The 21,105-nt window shown below is 38.1% G+C and overlaps 2 protein-coding genes across 2 annotated transcripts; both read left to right on the top strand.

Annotated features, from left to right (window-relative positions):
- Nucleotides 1-746: 746 nt before the first annotated feature.
- Nucleotides 747-6,953, top strand: LOC122720668 (lysosome-associated membrane glycoprotein 5). The gene is made up of 7 exons (XM_043947492.1): nucleotides 747-916; nucleotides 1,509-1,714; nucleotides 2,401-2,583; nucleotides 2,672-2,788; nucleotides 3,359-3,446; nucleotides 3,528-3,666; nucleotides 3,798-6,953. Exons 1-7 carry the CDS (start codon nucleotides 874-876, stop codon nucleotides 4,006-4,008), a joined length of 987 nt encoding a protein of 328 aa, XP_043803427.1. The 5' UTR covers nucleotides 747-873; the 3' UTR covers nucleotides 4,009-6,953.
- Nucleotides 6,954-15,965: 9,012 nt separating this feature from the next.
- On the top strand, nucleotides 15,966-19,710 carry LOC122720750 (homeobox protein SIX6). The gene is made up of 4 exons (XM_043947670.1): nucleotides 15,966-16,312; nucleotides 16,639-17,100; nucleotides 19,124-19,449; nucleotides 19,535-19,710. The coding sequence occupies exons 1-4, from the start codon at nucleotides 15,966-15,968 to the stop codon at nucleotides 19,708-19,710; spliced, it is 1,311 nt and encodes a 436-aa protein (XP_043803605.1).
- The last annotated feature ends 1,395 nt before the right edge of the window (nucleotides 19,711-21,105 follow it).

A 21,105-nucleotide genomic window follows, 5' to 3' on the forward strand; every position in this document is an offset into this window, starting at 1 on the left:
TAAAAAGTAATTAATAATAGAATAAAAAATAAATGAAAATGAAGAAAATGTGTAAATGATTCTAATAGATATAAGGGATATTTATGTTATGTGAAATGTCATGGCTTAGTTGAATATTACAAAAATAATAATGAAATATTGTTTATATATTAATGCGATTTTTTTTTTGAACAATAATATGGTTTATATGTATCAAATTAATCTAAATAAAATTGCTTTGTTATATGATTTTATTTTATTTAAGTAACATTTAAAAAAAAATTTTTATTAGAACGAAAAATAATTAATCACCAATATTTTTTTAGTTTCCATTATTCCATTAAAGTTAATTATAACTATTATAACTTTTCTTTCTTCTATATATTGCAAATAAAATGGAATATTTTACTTTTCTTTTTATATAAATATTATTTTTGATTTGATTTAACAACTTTAAACATAAATGCGATTCATTTTTACAATTACATTCAATATATAGATAAATATGGTATAGATCATAATCGAAAAGTTTATTTAAAACGCATAGTTGAATATAATAATGAACGTCGATATCGACGCCGATGTGAACTTTAACGCCAACGCCAACGTCGACGTCAACATCGACGCCGACGCTTAATATCTCCAACAACGCCACCGTGAAGAGAACCATTGAACGAATTTTATTCTTATGCTTTTCTACGTTTACATGTATAGAGAAAGGCTTCGCAGCGCATGCTGAAAGCTACAATTATCGATCCATTCGCGCCTGAGCTTTCGCATTCAGTTCACAAGCTTTACGTACGTTGTTCAAGTGAAATCGTCTTGCGTGCTATATAATCAGACTAAATCAAGTATTTATTTAATATTTATTACCGAATTTGTTGGCTATAAAGGATGCCACGCCGTATGGATAACACTAAAACAATATTTATATTCTGTGAGTTTTCTCAATTAGCTTGCTGTTAATATTGTTAATTCGCAACGAGATAGTAGTGTATTTAATTTCTGCAATGAAGAATTTTGAAGATTAAAGCAACTCGATTATTTTTACATAGTTTTGAATTTTGTTTTATGTTATAAAACGATACTGGACTTTTAGTTGAACAACGAAGTTTGAACTATATTTCAAACCTATTAATTAAATTTGGCTAAAATTTTTTCGATTTAGAATTTCTTCGATTACAATTGTATCATCGTTTTTATTGTCATGATATCATCATACCAATTAATACTAATTTTTATATTAAGATAATTAAATTGCATCATTATTTTGAATAAATATAAAAGACATGATGAAAGAATTTATAACATTTTATAATATTATTATTAAATCATTTAACCAATAGAATATGTCGTATAATTTCTATGAGATATTTTTTTCTAAAGTTAATCATCTCGACCTTTTATCAGAGAAGTGAAAAACTCTTAATGGAAAAGTTATCGACGCGCACACTCTTTTGATGAATAGTTATTACAAAAAATGATCAAGAAACTTACCTCATTTTCTAATAAACGATATTTTTCTTCAGGGTGTGTCTTGAATACGGCGTTCAGCGTGCCTAATTCGTCGATACCACAAAAATTAGATGATATACCATATACGACATATGAACCAAATACGACATATCAACCATATACGACATATCAACCATATACGACATATCAACCATATACGACACGTCGAATGCCAAAAGTATTCATCGATTTGCCTGTATCCAAAACCAAACAATCTTTGGTAAGAATATCATCTTGAAACGTGAACGATTCTTAATTTTATTAATGATATAATAAAACTTGTTTCTTTTATAATATTTTGATAAATGCATATTTCGATATAATGATGAATGCGTGTATTTAGTTTCAGCGATTCCTTTAAATTGATACGTATGTCTGAATAATTATTTAAATGAATCCTTAATACTAATTGCTTTGTCGTGGAAACGTAATAATCGGATTTATCGTTGAACAAAATTATATCTCGAAAAATTGATCTAAACTCCTTTTAGCACTCCTTGAGATTATAGTAATATATTATATATATGAATATAATTGCATTTTTTAAAATTTATTCGCACTTATTTTTTTGGTCGAAAAGTATTGATTAGATGTAGATGCAAGTATTCAATCTGATAACTTTCTCTTGTTATATCTTTTAGATTTCATTTCGTTTCCACAAAACTGTATATGCTATATATTTTATATATTCTAATCGTAACAATATATATGTTTTATACATTAAAAAATATATGATAATGTTTATATATATGATATGATAATGCTTTTGAATAACGAAACACAAATTTTTATTAAAATGAAAGGAAACTTAATCGTTCATATTTATCGAAAGAATGTAAATTTAATTAGAATAAATTACATTTATTACATTTCAAACAATGACTTTAAAATTGATTTATTTTAAAGTTGGCGGTAAATTTCGAACTGAAGAGTACTACAACGATGTCTTTGGAATCAACGACACATAGGTCATTTTCCACGGAACAACCTTTGTATCGTTTGGATCGCAGTAATGGACAAGCTTGCATTCTCTTACAAGTAGATGCTCTGATTACGGTGAAATATCGAACAAAATTCGGAGATGATGAAGTAAGATTTTATTGTATTTGAATAACACATAATAGTATATATAAATAAATATAAAAATGAGAAAACTATGTAATGTTATTTTTTTTAGGAAGTGAGCATTTATGTTCCAAATGATGCCACTGTGACAGGCAATTGTGATAACGAAAATACAGTGACGATGTCACTTAAATGGAAAGCATTCTTATTATCATGGAGTTTCGCAAAGGTAATTTCAAAGAATTTAAATTTTTTTTTATTGAAGTTTCATAAAGTTTCATAAAGTAATTATTATTTTTAAGATTGAATTTATATTATTTTTAAGTTTGTTCAATTATTTCGAATCACATCGAATAATTTTTCTTTGTTAAATTTTTTAAATTATTTGAATTAGAAATATATTATTTAAGAAGAATTCTTGAAATGATGAATTGATAAAAATAATTTGCGTGGACACGCAACTATAATAATTTTCTTTCCTTGGCATATGCTATTAGCTAAACAGTTCATTCATAGAAACGACTCAGGTCACGAATATTACGTTATTTTAAAAGCTCTCTCTCTCTCTCTCTCTCTCTCTCTTTGTTTCTTTCGTATAAATCGATACTGACAAGCCCTTTTTTTCCTTCCGTTTATTTATGGATATATAGATATTTCACTTTCTTCATGCGCGACAATTTTCTATCCTCTTCTAAATCGATCAGTATCATTGATTGAAATTGTTTTAATCTTTGAATTATCCTTTGAATTAATCAATTTGGAAATAATTGTGAATTAATAAAAGGAAAATATTTTTTAGACACCTGGTGGCGAACGATGGTACGTTGAGAAAATCGAACTTACATATAACTCGAGTGATCGGCATTTCGAACATATCGATCAACCAAGTAAGTCGAACTGAATAGTGGTCTCATCGCGCGGAATATTCTTCTCGCTAATGTTATAATTTTAATCTGTTTTTGTACAAGATAAGACAATAAGGTTGAGCACTGGACAAAAGCATAGCTCCATGTTGTTCCCGACACCAGTTGGAAAATCGTACGCTTGCAGTGGTGAGACAGAAATTCCATTGACCGATGGGAAAAATCACGCCAAATTGCTCCTCAGGTATAAATTCGATTAATTTCTCATCGATAATATTAATTAAGGAAATGTATTAATGTATGTATATATAGAATTATATAAAAATTAAGCTTCCGATAATTGATATTCACGGATGAATTCGTTTGAAATTTCAGAGATATGAAACTGCAACCGTTTAAATTCAAGAATAACGAATTTGCAGCGGAATTCTCGTGTACATCATTAAGCGCACGAGGATTTAGGGACGAAACCGCGCCTGTTGCGGTTGGCTCGACCTTGGCTGCTGCCGTTCTACTTACTATTGCCGGTTACGCGGCCTATCGTTATTTCAAAGTGAAGAAAGTCAAATATGATACTATGGAATAAGGGCTCTTTGGAAACGCTGCCTAAGACGATGTAATTTAAAAGACGACCAATCTTTTCTACGAGATCCTTTTCTCTAGTTGCGTAGTCGTCGTCGTCGTCGTCGTTATACAACGGTATTTTGCTCGACTGATCGACAACGTCATCGGTATAAGCGTTCATTCTTGAATTTCATAGAATGTTGGCGTTTATTAGTTTACTCGCGTCGAGTTATCCGACTGAAACAAGGAACAAGAAGATTAGGCAACAATAGAAAAAAAAAAAAACTTTTATCTAAGAAATATCGTTTCCTTCTAATTATTACCCGATTCTCTAACAATCGTAAAATTTTATCGAATTGTTTGGTTCGAAGCTAATATTGATCGTAAAACAAAGCGTAGGCGTATCGTGTCAAATAGAATTTCCTCGGTTTGTATTTTTAGATTGGTATTAAATTCTTCTTTGAAAAATTTTCTGATTCTTGCAAAAGAATCGATTAAAATGCATTAAAAACGATTGTATAACAACTATATCGCGTATTTCGAATAAATATTGCAAAATACGTGTTAAATTCGTATTTGCAAGCTCTGATGGTTGTATCGATAAATATCGAATACTAATCCACTATTACTATAGATATAACTATATAATTTAACATTATTTAAGAGAACAACTCAGAGGATAAAGCTTTATATGACAGCTTGCTTCCCGACAAGGTTTGCGTTTGTCGTATTTTGCAATGTGAAAAACATTGTTTTAGCATAGTTATATAAGTCGAAAGAAATTAATCCTATCTACGTTATGATATATATTCAAATTGGTGCAATTTTCGATAATTTGCTTAATCTTGATATACATATATCTCGTTTCCATTATAATTGTAAAATTATACCAAACCTTCGACGATATCTTTGGAAGCTTAAGAAAAGCAAGCCCTAATTGGCAGCTGATAATGAGATTCGTTAAAGAAACGAATAGATGTGCGTGGTTTTCATCACAGAAACACCCCATCTTTTGACATCGGTCACGTGGTTCTAGTTTAAGATTTGATAATTTATTCTGATTTTAAATGTATATAGTATCTACATGTACGACGTTACCGTAAACGTCTAAAATTGCAAATAAGAAGACTCAAATATTATATTTACTTTTACATTTACGATTGAATTAATTATAAATGCTATCGATTAGAAAATTGTTTTCACTGTTTTACTTCAAGCGAACGAGGTAAAACAAAAAATTGATATAATTTATAAATCATGATTCGAGGTCTCGTACCTGCATTTTACATGCATAGAATTATCGCTAGAATAGGTCATTTCATTTATTATCTTCTAATTCTCGATGTAACATATCATGTAAATATTTTAGGACGCGGTCGATAAAGCTTGTCATAAAAAGTACTTCGTTTCTTAGAAGAAAAAGAATGTTTTTCTTTTTTTTTTTTTTGTTTTCAAATATCCATTGTTTATTATCCTACTCGTTTTCTGTTTTCTTTTCTTTTCTTTTACTTTTTTTTTTTTTTTCGTTCTTGAAACGAAATCATTCCTCGATTAACACGAGCTTTCACGACCGTGTCGTATTTTTAAATATATACCTTTAAAATATTGCGAATTCGTTACTCTCTAGTCAATGGATAGTCCATTGTCGTGAACATATCTTGACGCGTAAACTTATTATCCCCGAGATGATCGAGCAAAAAAATCGAAGATTTATTGCCTCTTTGGAATGGAATGGAAATAAGAGAAAATCTTATTCGATCTTCGATTATATACTATTGTAAAAGTTTCGAAGATACGAAAGGAAAAGCGTACATCTAAAGAGGCAACAGGAAGAAAATATATCGAATCGAACGGTCGGTTGACGAATGATGACGTATTAAACGTAATCTGCACGCGAGCGTATATGTTTACGCGTGTTCGGCAGGAATAAACTTACAATTAGAGATATGTGCGTAACACGAACCTCTGTCTTCCAAACGTGTATTAAAGTTGAACTTTCGTGTGTATTATGTATACGTATATGTATACATATTTAACTACGTGTACATTTATACAAGACACATGTATTGCACATATGCGTATATTTATGAATATGTATACACTCATATGCTATGTACACAAACCATGACACACACATACACACACACACACATATACACATACACATACACATATATATACACAATATTTAATATATTTGGAGAACGAGAGAGAGAGAGTGGGGAAAAGAGAGAAAGAGAGAGAAAGAAAGAATGATATTATGGATATCGTATGTCTCACTTCCGTAACAAAATCGACATGATCGCACTTGATTCACGATGTTACGTCGGCAGAATAAAGGAATGTGTGTTTCTTTTTTCGCGCGGTTCGAATAATTCGGAAGACGTGAATCTAGCAAATCTAGTATACTCTTTACAGAGTGATGTGATGTTCACGTTTGAATTTTTTGAAGATACTACAATAAACTAATTTAGGATCCGTCGGTATGCAAAACTATGGTTTAGATGTAATTATAAAAATGTATTTTTGTGCTAAAGTAAATCTTATTATAAATATTATTCATAGCTATAGCTCGATTGATCGAAGATAACACGATGTGACTTTCAATGTTTCCCGTTACAAGGCGTTATGACAGCGAAGTGTTGCCAGCTAAAAGTGAAATGCGAACGAGAGTAAAAAGATTTATACAAAGAAAAGAGATCGTGGGAGGTGGGAGATATAATGAGAATATACGATGATAAAAGTGCGAAGCCGCGACAGCTTTGAGAATTGAACATCAATAAATAAATAATGAGGATAACATCACGAGAATCATATAGTTCGACCTATTTCTGCAATTTTGAATCTGATAAGAATCAACGTGACGCGAGATATAATTCACAAAGACGAAATACATATGTACTTATATCGATAAAGCGTGTTGAATAAAATTGTATCATATCGATAAAATAAAGGCTGTTATACAAGTTTGTTTGTGATCGATTAATCCCTTAATTAATCCCTAATTATTTTGTTTTTGAATATATCATGACACACAATAATTACAGAATAGATATAACGGATATATTCGCATTAGAAAAATTCTTATTTATATAATCAATGTATATATCAAGTTAATATAACAAGGAATATAATCTAATAAGAAAAAAAGATAATATAAAATAATATAATACAATAAAAAAATAGAAAGTTAATGTAATAACTTAATAACGTTAATAACGAAAACAAAAATGTAATAAATATATAATATGGATTCGTGAGAAAGCCATGATGATTGCTAAAATAAGTTAATATAATTATATTATATCCATATATCCAACTTTATATTATTTGAACTAATATAAAATAATTTAAAATTATTATACAGTTTACAGTTTTAGTATATATTTTTCATATTTTTGGAAATATTAAAAATTTAGTATTAACAATTTTATTTTTATATAATATTCTCTTATAAGCTCGAATAAATTTAATTTATCGTACATTCAACAATATTTAATACAATATTTGTATTAAGATGCTACAAAAAATATTTTTTTTACATCTTTATTAAATCCATTTAATACGAAGAATCAAAAATATTTCGTTTTGTTTTAAATCTAACTATTATATTTAATCGACATCGATTTATAAATTCATGCTAAAATATAATATTTTGTGGACATAGAATAATCATTCGTTCTTATGATACATAAATGTATCATAAAGAGTCGAAATATTTAAAATTTTTTTATCTCGAAAATTTTCTCATTGGCTAATATAATAAATATGATAAAACGAAAATCTGTATCATTTGTAATGAATCGTAATCGAAAATTGCGTAAGATATCTCTCTTCGATACGATCGGGCGAATCATAAATATATCTGTTAGACATAATTTGTACGTACATAAGTACTTACATACACATATATGATATAGATACGTATTTACATACATATTACATACATATATTACATACATATTGTAGGTAGGTGTAATAGCAGATGCGTGTTTGGAAAAGAGAGAGGGGATAGTGCGACATAATAATTTCAGGTGGTGGCCTGTGGAAAAGGGCGTGAAAAGTACAGTCAAGCAGGCTTATGGCCGATGCCGCGTGGAGCGCGGAATCCCCCAGGGTTTACGCAACCCGGCGTTATTCATTGTCGCAATGTCTATTGAAATCTCCGCGACAATGGGTGGAGCAGGCCGATCGCATTGTCGTTCGCGTGCATCCGTGTCCCTCTACTGGTTGGCCGGCTAGACAGTCCAATCTTTCGAAAAGATCGTCGGTAACCGAGGATTACCTACGCCTCTTAATCTCGAATCTTCGAATGTCTTCCGTATAAAAGTATTCCCTGAGAGAGATAATGCAACAACGTGTATAATATCAATGACGCGAGATATTACCGATTACAATACAAAATGGATGGTTGGAGAAATAATTGTGCGTAATTGGCTACGTTTGATGACAGATGGGATCCTGGCGGGGGTTCGAGATACGAACGGAATGAAGAAAGAGGAAAAAAGATAGGAATAGATATAGAGATGGAGAGGGGATAGGGAAGGGGACGGGGATGGTCTATAATTTATAAACTAGGGGCTGTTTTGGGGTAATTGCAGATAACGATGGGGCGGTCCGGATAACAAGCCGACATGGGAGTCACTGGACACCCTGCCACTCCAGCATCCACCGGTAACACCATAACCTTCGTTATACATATACGGCTATTCTCTTGTACTCTATATCGTTCGCATCGCTGTCCAACCATAAGTTACGTCATGCGTGATACCGCTCTACGAGGGTTCTCTTAATAAATCGTGGCTTCTCTACTTCTATTTAATGAGATTACGTTCATTTTCGTCGCGATTGAAATCAAAGAAAATGTAATATAAGAAGAGAAAAAAGGATAGCCACGATCAAACATTTTCACTGTGATCATTTAGAAAATTTATGTAATCGATCGAAAGTAAATCGTATTTTAAAGCGTTCTTCACATTTATTGATGCGTAATACGTATTAGTCGACTGTTGCCTCTCCCAGCTAAGGATCCATTTAGTTCGCATAAAAGCTGCTTACCTGGCCTCCCTATTTCGTGGTTTCGTGGTAGAAAACCACGATTGCAATCACGACGATCTAGTGGATTTTGAGCGTTTATACGTTTTTACGTGAATGGCGGTACGATGGAAATTTATGTAAATTCGAGAAACGGACGACGGATCAAACTCTGATTTAATTCGTTATGCGAAATATGCGATCCATTTCTCGGACTAACGTATGACGGGAATGTGGAATAGGAAAACTGGGCAGACTTAGGATTCGTTGCGTTGTAAGAAGAATGATCACGATATAATCAAATGATAACTTTGGAGCGAGCAGCTTGTCCGAGATTGGCTCGCATTTTAATCGGTAGTATACATATATATACGTGGACGGAGGGGAGGCGCTTCCTGGAGGCGCTATAAATACAACTCTCGGAGGTATGACGCGATAATTACTCAATTCCCACAGCGTAGCGAGTAGCTTGGTCAACTATATAGAAGATGATAAACCGATAAAGAAATGGCGCGGCCTTGAGATGTCTGCGCGGTCAGCGTTAAGAATTATCGTAACGTAGCGTTATGTTTTCTTCTCTAACACTTCATCTTCTCCAAATAGTATAGCGTATTACTTTCACGAGATAAAAACTCCATTGCGTTTTACACCGTCCTCTACGAAGAAATTAAATTTTCTTATCGTATAATAATGTCAAATCGCATATTGATATTGCTTGAAAAAAAAAAAAAAAATCGAAGATTTATGAGTATCATGCACAAACTGTAAACACGAAACTTCTCTAGGCGTAACCTCTAATTAAATAAATCTTGATTGCGTTATGGACGATTTCATCGATTGTAAGCTAATCCCTGACGAGAAAAAGGGTGACAATGATACACGTACGCAAAAAGGAAAAATGTCCTGGAGGGTTACCTATTACATTGCACATAACGTGTCTATCTATAGAGTGTTAATATATGGAATATTTGAAGAGTTTATATTAGAAATCGAATTTACATTGTTAAGCAATTAAGTTGTAAGTTCGCGTTAGATGAAATGAGATGGAGACACAATTTTATCTCTGTCGTTGCTTTCTAACGCAAATTGAATTGCTTATATGATTTAATAAATAAGTCTTGACCGATATTTTTATACAAAAACAAAATTTTGCGTTTATACAGTGGTTTTTTATTATTGCGAATTAACCAAAGATGTTTAAAAAATATATTAACACTCTGTACAATCAAGATGAATTGAATAATATGAAGTCAACGATACTATTGGATGGATGATTCGTTCGTTTCAAATTTTCTATTTCGTCAATTTTATTGATCGAGATCGATGATTTTTTTTTTCTTTCTTTCTTTTAAATTAATTAGTAAGTAAGTAGTAAATTGTAACGTGCAATGTAATTTCTGATACACATTAAGAAATTGTCAAACTGATTATTAATGTATTTGTTACACCATTTGCTATGAGAGAAAGTTTATCGGATTGAAAAATGAACACAGAGATGGGTAGAGGGGTAAAAGAAAGAGAGAAAATGAGAGAGGGGAAAGGTTAGAGAAAAAGACGGGAACGTGGCGTGAATGGAGGGAGTTCATAATAACATCGAAGGGCCAACAGGGTTTTCTGTATTCAGATGCTCTTTTCAAGAGTGAGAACCCTCCTCGACGCGCATTCAAGTGTCGCCGCTTTGTAATACCTCTTAATACCGCTCGCTGTCGTTATTAAGGATCCGGAACATATTGTCGACATAACAGTGGCAAATACCTCTATGGCGTCAAGCCTTTATTGTTGATGCGAGTGCGGGCACGGGCGCGTTGCCCACGACAGGAAGCGGAATGAGATGGGAATTTTTTCGAAAAAATTTCGAATCGTCCGAATCTGGTATTCGAACATAGTGAGTATCGTCGAGATTTCACAAACATCTGTCATTTATTTGTTAAATAGAACGAATTTAATTAATTTTCCTTTCTAAAAGTTTTTACTACGAATTTTAATATATATATATATGTATATATATACACGTATAAAAATAGAAAAATAAAAAGAAACAAGTGTGAGAACGAGTTTGTAGGTCTTGGCAGATTTATGCCACTATGCAAAAGTCGTACTTTACCTGCAGATAAATCGTGCGAGTCAGCGAAAGACGATTCTAGCGAGAGACCTGCGTCCACCATTTTTTCCCACAAAACTCACCTGACACAAACCTCGCAGATAAGAGGAGGTCGAATGTGCGAGGTAGCGCATATTAGGAACGGTTTCTTCGATCAAGTAACGTGCCAACGTCAAGTCAAAATACCAAATATGCGTTTAAGTATTATACAAAGATAAATCGAACAGAACGAACGTTTTTTCTGCATTTTTAACTCGTCTATATTGATATATGACGCGACGAATGATATAATACGATTGAAATGAAAAAAAGGAAGAATCTTTTTCTTTTTAACAAAGTTTTTTTTATTTATAGAAAAGTAGGGCGCGATTGATCAAAAGTAGCGCGAAAAAAGCTGAAACGCAAAAGAGATAACACGATTTTTTGGAGCGTTCTTTGAACGATGTTTCTTTAGAAGTCCTTTTAATCCCACCCGGACCGATCATTCTGTGTTATAAGCCTCGCGCAATGTGTTTAGCCGATGCCCGTTACAATAGGGACGATGACAGTCCACCGTTTCGACTACCCTCAAATCACTGAGCGCGCCTAACTAACCGTGTAATCGGCAATTTTAGCCTATTAGGACATCCTACGTATTTCGCTACGTATTTCCCTCCGTAAATTACATTGGATGCGATTTCATATCTCTATCTGTTAACAAATAGCAATTAACAGATCTTGGCGCGTATCGCGGGTCTCCTCTAAAATCGAATCTTTTATCGGATAAACAATTAAAGAAGATTAAACTGTTCGTGGTATCGAAGTAGAAATTCAATCGGATCAAACATCTGCTTTCATTTTCAGAGAAGTTGAACACGATATCGAAGTTGTAAAAAAGATAGACACGACGAAGAAGAAGACGAAGTTCGATTTTGTTCCGTTGTCGAATCTGGAACGCGAACCTACTGACACGGAACCACGGCATAAAGTGGCCAGTGACACATAAAGGGCATATTTTCTAGCATTAGAAAGGTCTCGGCTACCTGTGTTCACGCCTGTTCGCGTTTTCCGTCCGTCCAAAGAATCTCCTACACCGATCTCTCTACCCCGAGCCGTTAATGGGAAAATAACCGACGGATTACGTCGCTTAATCCTCTCGCTAACACGATATTTCATTGTCCCGCGAAACGAGAAATAATCTCGCGTTTTTCTCTTTTTCTCTTTCCGTTGCTCCCGAATCTCTGTGATCTGTTAGACCGATCGTGGAAACGTTTCGTTTCGAAATTGATGAAAAATATTCAACGAGATGAGAGACGAAGTGAAGGCGAAGGAACGAGAAACGAATTAAAGAGAAAATTTAGAATAAATCGAGCTAGCTCACCTGCTCGTACCGAGAACGTACGAATAGTTTCTAAAAATAAATTCGGTCGACCGATCGTCGACGATTCTAGTCGTCTCGCGTATATGTAATGCACGAGCGCGCAAAGATAGTCGCTATCTCGACGAGCCGGTGTCCGATGTCGGCCACCAACGCGACCGCCGCGTCGTGTCGGAACTTTCGATCCCCGCGTGCCGAACGCACCGCTTATTGTTCGCCGATATTAATTTTAGAGATATATAAACGTACCTATCCACACTATCCACTAGCGAGCTACGTGTTTGCATAGAAGAAATACGAGGTGCGTCAAAGGCGTTCTTTCGTTTATCGTTGGATCGGGCACTATTTTATTGCGAAATTTGAACCGCGGTTCGGTTTCGATCATCAACGACACACAACGGCAATTAATGATTTTTAAATATTACGTTTCGATAAAAGTTCCCTCCCTTTTGGGCACGTCTCTTCTTCCATCCAGAGTTAAGCACGCGCCACTTATGAAAGTGTTGTCGCAAAGCCCCTCTGTGCGCTTTGTTCCTGTAGCCTTGTTTTAGGTGAAACCGTAGATACTTGACGTCGTCGTCCACGTCTCGTTCTCGTCATGGACAAAACGATCGTAAACGCGGAGTTCAAATCTACGAGAGAGATAGTCCGGTTTAATTTATCCGGATTTACACCGGTGAAGATGCCAACGGCTCGCTTTCCGTCGCGTTTCAAGGGGCTGAACGAGGACAAATGGAGGATCGTCGCGAGTCGATTTTGCACAGAGCCATTTTGGAATGCAATTAAACGCGGTACAACGAAATACGATGCTGGTGCTGCTACCGTTGACGGTGCTCCGCTTCGTTCCGTTACGTTCCGCTTTGCTTCGCTTCTCCCTTCGTTTTCTCCCTTCTCCTCCACTTCTCATCGTTTGCCCCCGATTGTCGTCTCCTACTCATCGAACGCTAGGAACACCTCTGTTTATCCAGGTATGAATTTCTTCGGCCCAATTATTTTATTCTTTTTTTCCTCTCAATTCGCCAGATTTATTCATTAGACGAGAGCTTTCGAAATATTATCCAATTCCAGTTCGAGGATGAAACGAACGAACGAGCCACTCAATAATTCGTGATCGAGCAAAAGAAAGAAGGAAAAAAATTGAATAACCTTCGACCGAATGTGCAACTACGATTTTAGGAATCATTTCGAAAAGAAAGCATTCCCCTGCCCTACGAAAACTGCACCAAAGGATACAAAGAAGATACTCGGAGGATAAAGGTGAGAGAGGAAGAGAAAGAAGAAAAGAGAGAGAAAAGAGAGAGAGAGACAGAGGGGGAGGGGGAGAGCGAGCGAGCGAGCGAGCCAGAGAAAGAGAGAGAGAGAGAGAAAGAGATAGAGAGGGGTGGGAAAATGGCGGCTCGGAGGACATCCGACACCAAATCGAAGGAGACGCCATCGCAAAGCGCGGCACCGCCCCTCTATCATCGGTTCTTGCCTCACCGAGTGTCATCGGTCCGTCTAACGCGCGCTATCCGAATTGAAACGAGTTTTCCCACGAAAGGCGAAAGAAAAGTCGGCGCGACTCGACGCGTTTGGGAGAATTCTTTCTTTTATGCCGAGATTATCCGCATCGCCGTGATCCAAGTCGATCCGGGTCTGGTTGTAGCTTTTTTCGTTTGGTTTTCGTTTTCGGTCGTTCGACTTCGGATCCCTCGATGGAAACTCGTCAAAGTCGCGCGGCTGCAATCCATCTTGGCGTCTGTGATCGGCAATTAGTCGGAAAAGGCGGAGCGAATTCAAAGGATTGGCAAGGCGTGGCTGGCATCGAGATTTTCGTGGCTGTTAAAAGACACGTTCGTTTGTCTCCGACAGAGGATCGGCTCTCATTGATCTACGTAACGCCGGTGGTCTGTCAAGCTATTTCCATCCGACTTCCTGCCGACGGACAAGACAAGATCCTGTCAGCCCGTTCTCTCCTGCCAGTCTCTCTGTGTCTCCCTTCCTGTCTCTCTCTATTACTTGTCCTATCCTATCCATGGATCTTTTCTCGTCCATAATCTTTAATCGGACATAATCGCGAATCGTTTGTTCGAAAAAAGAAAACGATGAATCGCGGATTGATATTCGCAGATAGATTTTCATTGGTAAAATTACGCATGTTCCAAACGGAAAGAGAAGGAAGCATGGTTGTCGTAAGTAAAACTCGCGATAAATAAAAAGATGGACGAGAGGGGGAGAATCGTTGCAGGTGTTGTGAAATTAATCGAACGCGAGGCGTGATAGCACCACGTAGAATCACAACATGGTGTACGGTAACGTTGTCGCGTTCCGTTTCCGGTGTTTGTTGCTTCGCTCCTATACTCTCAGACGTGGGCCGCCAACTCATTCAATCGTACGTGCTCGCGTATTTGTCCGCGACTTTCCACGATTTTGGCATATTTTTCTTTTTCTTCTCTCTCTCTCTCTCTCTCTCTCTCTCTCTCTCGAGACGAACGAAGGTTGAACGAAGGTTGGACGAAGGTTGGAAGAATGGCGAGATCGTTATGAAAGCATAATATGAAATTATTATGGAATTTTGAAAATCGGGGGACAGGTCGGAACGATCGTTCTTAGGTGAGGAAAGACCGGCAAGAGGAAGCCGGTGGGTCTCCGTGGACACCGAATGGGGTGGCTTTGGACGGGGGGTAGAAGTTTGCACCGCCCCCGTGCCGCTCCAATGGGACGAGCTCGCGCGCTCCCCGTCGACCAATGGCGAGGAGCGAGCGCGTCGTATCGTGCCGTGTTGCGCTCCACTCCTCGGCGTACGAGCGCGTTACGAAAAACGAAAAAGAAGCTTGAGCGGAAGATGATGAGGGAGAGAGAAAGAGAGAGAGGGCACCCGCCGACAACCTCCTCCACCAACTGCATCGGCACCGACATCGGCGCGGAGTGATCGGCAGTGCCATTGGCACCACTACAATCGTCGTTCGCGTTACCACAGTAGCAGCAGAGCCGTGTTACCGCGCTCGACACGCGATCGACGCGATATTTTCTTCTATGATAAATCATTTCGCCCCGAAAAGATTTGCGTATCGGTTCGTTCCTGTGTGAGAAGAAGTGTGTTCCGAGAGGTGATAAAACGGTGTGTAGAATCGTTGTATCCGTATGTGATAAATGTCGCGGGGCTCGAGGGAAGCCGTTTCTTCTACGCTCGATGGAACTACGTTGCATAGGAGATTGATGTGCATCGGCGGTAAGGATTTATGAATGAAGATACCGAATGGCGGGGACGTGAATGAAACACGGTCGATCGAATAAGCGTCGATCGTTCGAGCAACGGATGCTTATTTTTCCGACAAGTTACATCAAACCGAAGGTACGCGTCGTACGACGTTCGAATCGCGTTTATTCCTCGGATCGATAACGCGAGTCCGCGATCGTGGTTGCAGGCGAAGCGCTCGGACGTCGCAACGGAGAAATGAGCCTCGTGTGACCGGCGAGAAGCTGAAAAAATAACGAGACAACGAGAATGCCCGATAGTTCGGATCAATTGTCGTCGCCGAACAGCGAATGCAATAGCCAGATAGGTGTTATGCACCGGAACACGTCCACCGGACAATTTGACGATTCGTCGATGCCCGGACTCGCGTTGACGCATCAGACGCATTCGCAAAATCTAACGTCCGCCTCGAACGGTGGTGGCAGTCTTCAGTATCCTCAAGAGTTGACCACTTGTAGTTCCGCGAATACGTCCACCAATATAGGAAACATCGGTGGACTTTCTCTGGGAATTACGGCCAGTAACTATACACCGGACCAGATATCTTGTATGTGCAAGGCGTTATCGCAGAGGCAGGATATCGAGAAGCTCACGAGGTAAAGATCGTTCCTTCCTTCTTCTTTGTTTTATTTTTTTTTCTTTCTTTCTTTCTTTTTCTACTTCGACCGACTCGTCCGAGGGTTCGCGAATGTCGACCATCGAAATCTCTTCTTATCGCCGGAGAGGACAAGGAATTGGCGTTTCACGTTCCTCCTTATCTCTTGACGAAGTAATTTCAATTGTTAAAATTTAACGATCCCGATCATCCTTCCTTTCTTCTTCTACTTTGCGTACCGTGTGATTCTCGATCTTAACGTTCCTCGATCGAATCGTGGAAGAAATAATCGTGGTATCTAAAAAGGAACGCACGTTTCGATGATAGGCTCCTATGGTCGTTGCCGCCTGGCGAGTTGTTCCGCCGCGACGAGAACGTGCTGATAGCAAGAGCCACGGTGGCTTTTCATCGGGGCGCTTACCACGAGCTCTACTCGATCTTGGAGAGCCATCCGTTCTCCTCGGATCGGCACCCGGAACTGCAACAGATGTGGTACAAGTCGCATTACCGCGAGGCGGAAAAGATCCGCGGACGTCCGCTTGGTCCGGTCGACAAATATCGGCTCAGGAAAAAGTATCCATTGCCAAAGACGATCTGGGACGGCGAGGAGGTGGTGTACTGCTTCAAGGAACGTTCGAGAAACGCGCTGAAACAATGCTACATGAGGACCAAGTATCCACTCTCCGAGGAGAAGAAGAATTTGGCGAAGGAGACCGGCTTGACCTTGACCCAGGTGGCTAATTGGTTCAAAAATCGACGGCAGAGGGATCGCACGCCGCAAACGAGAACGTAAGTTTTTTCGCGCGTCTTTCTTTCGCGCGTCTTAAAAATTCTCCACCTCCCCCCTCCTCCTTCCCCTCCCCCAAGAGGATGGGCTCCCGACCGAGACGCGAAACCATTCCGCGACCAACTTTCCTGCATGGAGGGCACGTGTGTCAACGGGGGGTCCTCGACTTTTCCACCGAGCAACAAGTGTTTCGACATGTGTACAGGGTCGTGCGTTTTTCTTCGAGGGGCACACGCTGACCGACCATTTCGAACACGGTAAATCATTCCTCGAACGAGCCCTGACCGAGATCATCGGGGTATGCGCGAGTTTCTTCTTTTCGAGGAAAGAACCACTATTATCCGAAACTGCTCTCTCTCTCTCTCTCTATTCTTCTTATTCTCGCAGTGTTTCGTTTATCCATCTTTTTCTAAAAAACACGCGCATCTATTTATATATATATATATATATATATATATATAAACGTTTATTAATTTTTCGTATACGTTTATTCGTATACGTTTATTTTGCTCGCTAAGCCTTATTATAAGCTTAAAGTTACTTATTATAAGCGAAAAATATAGAGTAAATATGGTGACGACTGTTCGATTTTCCACTGTTTCCTTTCAATGAAAATTCGTTCTCGGAAAATTTATACAGATTATCGCGCGGCCGTTCGTTCTGATCGCTGGAATTTCGTCGCTGCGTAGGCAAGTCGCGCGCGTGTAAAATGGATAAGCGAAATGGGAGAAAGAGAGACGTGTATGTTGTTATGGCTTCGATGTGGTCTCGGTCACGGTCTGCCTTGGCTCGGAGGTTTGCGACGATTTTGCTCGGCGCACTATGTATGTACGTATATGTATCGCGTTCCCTTTTCTTTTTTCGCTTCCTCGCAAGCGTTCGCTTTCCGCCGAAACTTGCGGATCGTTTCGGAAAAATTATTCGGCCGAGGTCGCGAAGCTTTCTCCTAGTTCCGCCCCTAACGTGTCCCACTCCCTCGGCGAAAACCTCTACGAAAAGGAAATGCGACGCCCTATTACCGTTTTATGACGCAGCTTCGGTTACGTCTCCCGTTTCACCATTGAGCTGTTCGCACTACCAATAGTTTACTACATAAAGGCCACGACCAACCCTCCACCGCTGCTTCCATCAACTTCGAGCGCGTTCTGCTTCGCAGACACTGCTTTTTTTCTGTCCCTCTGCGCTCGTCGGGCTTCGAATCAAAATGGAAACCACCTCGTGAATTCACGAGGTAGTCGCTCGAAAAAGGAATCGGGCCGAGTCGAGTTCTGGCTTCGAGAGTTTAGACCTTGGAGCGCGACCATAAAAATCCGCGCGGTCGTCAACGGAGAGGTATAGAAACGAAGTGGCAGAAACGAAGCGTAGTCGGGGGCGGAGCTGCTTGCATACGGACCACCGTGCGTGCACGTGCGTGTTGTGAACATTAACGTTAATACTAATGCTAACGCGAACACGTATATGTATAGGGAAAGATCAGGGTAGAGAAGTCGGAGGTCGGAGGAAACAGTTCGCGCGTGCAAATGGCTATGGAACAATGCGCCGCGAACGAGCTACCTTTTCTCCTTTTCTTATTCTCTCTCTCTCTCTCTCCCTCTCTGTCCTCCACCTTTTTCGAGCGTGTTGAAAAAATTCTTGGAACGAATGAGCCGCGTGCACGCGCGTCTATGCCTGTGAACCCTCAATCGCCCGATCCTTCCCGGGCCAAGGGTCACAGGTTTTTTCGGATTTCGGGTAAGACAATGAACGACCTCGCATGTGCTTCGCCTCCAACCTCTCTCTTTGAACCTTTCCTTCGATTTTTCATCCCTGTCGACTCTCTTTACGAGATTGACAGAGATTTATGGCGGTGTACGGTCAATTTCTCTCTTGGCGGCGTCTTTCTCCCATACGACGTATCGACGACCAATGCCACGCGTGTGCCTCGCACATCTCCCAAATAGAAAACTGATAATTTCCTTCTAATGTAATAATTCTGTAATCGCGAACACTCTCGATCGCTCCTTTACTTCATCTTCCTCGTTTCAGAGACATGCTACCGTTAAACTGCCAGAATAATGCGAGCAACGTGATCACCGGCTCGGTTACCAACGGAGAGAGCATTCAATCTTTGCAGAGCATCGATTCCAACGGCACGAATCTCGCGATGTCACCGCTCTCGACGATGAGCATGTCACCGGTCGCCGTGAATCCGTGTAGCCCGATGGGTATGAGCCCGATGGCTTCTCGCCATCCAAGATACGCGACACCCGTGGCCCCGTCCTCCGTGCACACCACGCATCCCCACAGCGGCAGTCTTAGCCCTATGAATGACGTTAAAGCCTTATGCTACGGCCGCGGGGTTTGCGAAACCGGTAAGTCATTTTTTATTTATCCCATTCTCTATTTACTTCTTCCCGTTGATCGCCTTCGTTTTAATCCAATCTTATTTCTTTCCAGGTAAAGACACCGATCAGACTTCCGTCTATTATTCTACTCATTCGAGCATGCATCATCAGTATTATCAACAGACGCATCATCAGATGATGTCCACTGCTCATCATTATCAACATCATCAACAGAGTATGCCAACCGGATATGAAATTGCGCTTCCGCCTCCTCAACACTCGACGTGACCAACCGATTACGAGACCGATAGAAATGATGCGGTTCATCCAGTTCAAACGGAAGATGTATTTTCGCGTGTTCATGCGTTCGCTTGACTTGCAGTATTCGACCGGTGTTGCGTCTCCGATCTAAACAATTTTTATCTTATCATTATCGATTCATTGTGTTTTTCACGCAACGTTCCTTTCTAATTTTTTTCCATATATATATATATATACGTATATATATTTTATATATATATATATTTATATATATATACATTACTTGTTCGCTTTTGCGAAATCGCAAAAAAAGAGATTAAACGTTTGCGCGACGACAACCATCGATCGTACGTTTCCTAGCCAATGGAGGAACAAGATTGTTCATAAAAGATCTGGGAGGAGCCTATCCTTGAAGGAGAGAACTGGTTTAACATGCGTACTCTTTGCAAAGGTGTTCGCAATGGAGTCGTCAGCTGCTCTCTCTTTCTTCTATAAGCTATTAAGAAACGATCGCATAAAGAAATGAATGTCACAAATTGATATCTTATTTCTGAACCATTATTTTTTTTTTTTTTCGCATAAATTTTGTTCGAATGAAATTTTTTTCTATTCTTGAATGAAAACGATCAGCTTGCAATAGAATTTGCAATACTCATTTATCTTTTTTTTTTTTTTTTTTTTTAATTCATTCGAAGACAATTGATTGATGGATTTATTCTTTCGCTTAGCCTTTTCGAATGTTTGGATATGAAAAATAAATTATTTCTTCGTATTCGTTTCAAATATGCGCGTCTACGTATTTGTGGATGAACGTATGTATGTAAGTATGTATGTATGTATGCATGTATGTATATATGTATGTATGTATGTATGTATGTATGTATGTATGTATGTATGTATATATATATATACATATACATAGAGAGAGAGATTATATATATATATGTATATATATGTACATACATACATAAGTATCATAATGTTAAATTTCTGGTGTAAAATATATTTTTGACTGTAGAATTGAACATATGAATAAGTAAAGTATACTGTTGATAACCTGATCTCGCATTTTCAAACATAACGAACGATCTCTTGCAAACGATTCCTGCTTTGATGATTATTGTACAATTATATGCGAGACGCGTATTTAGATACATAAAAGTAAATCATATTTCGGTTCTTGTTACGTCAAATTTTCATATTTCTGTCCTCACATTGTTTGCGTTTCCTGCTTATATTTCATCAATAGTTGATATATTAGTTTAGTTCTCGAACACATAAACATGGAGATACGATTAATTCTTACAAAGTATTATTAATTCAAATGATATATCAAAGCGGGTTTAAATTTTAGCAACTGTTATCATCGGGAAAAATAACTTTTTACGATCTTATCGTTAGTAAGCTAAATTATCGATCATA

Source organism: Apis laboriosa, unplaced genomic scaffold (genome assembly GCF_014066325.1).
Source record: "Apis laboriosa isolate Shangri-la unplaced genomic scaffold, ASM1406632v1 scaffold1321_cov151, whole genome shotgun sequence".
In the NCBI taxonomy this organism is placed as follows: Eukaryota; Metazoa; Arthropoda; class Insecta; order Hymenoptera; family Apidae; genus Apis; species Apis laboriosa.

Coding starts and splice junctions, on each gene's coding strand:
- LOC122720750 (XM_043947670.1), top strand. CDS start 15,966: ATGCCCGATAGTTCGGATCAATTGTCGTCGCCGAACAGCGAATGCAAT. Junction 16,313..16,638: donor GATATCGAGAAGCTCACGAG/GTAAAGATCGTT, acceptor TTTCGATGATAG/GCTCCTATGGTCGTTGCCGC. Junction 17,101..19,123: donor CGCACGCCGCAAACGAGAAC/GTAAGTTTTTTC, acceptor TCCTCGTTTCAG/AGACATGCTACCGTTAAACT.
- LOC122720668 (XM_043947492.1), top strand. CDS start 874: ATGCCACGCCGTATGGATAACACTAAAACAATATTTATATTCT. Junction 1,715..2,400: donor CCAAAACCAAACAATCTTTG/GTAAGAATATCA, acceptor TTTATTTTAAAG/TTGGCGGTAAATTTCGAACT. Junction 2,584..2,671: donor CAAAATTCGGAGATGATGAA/GTAAGATTTTAT, acceptor TATTTTTTTTAG/GAAGTGAGCATTTATGTTCC.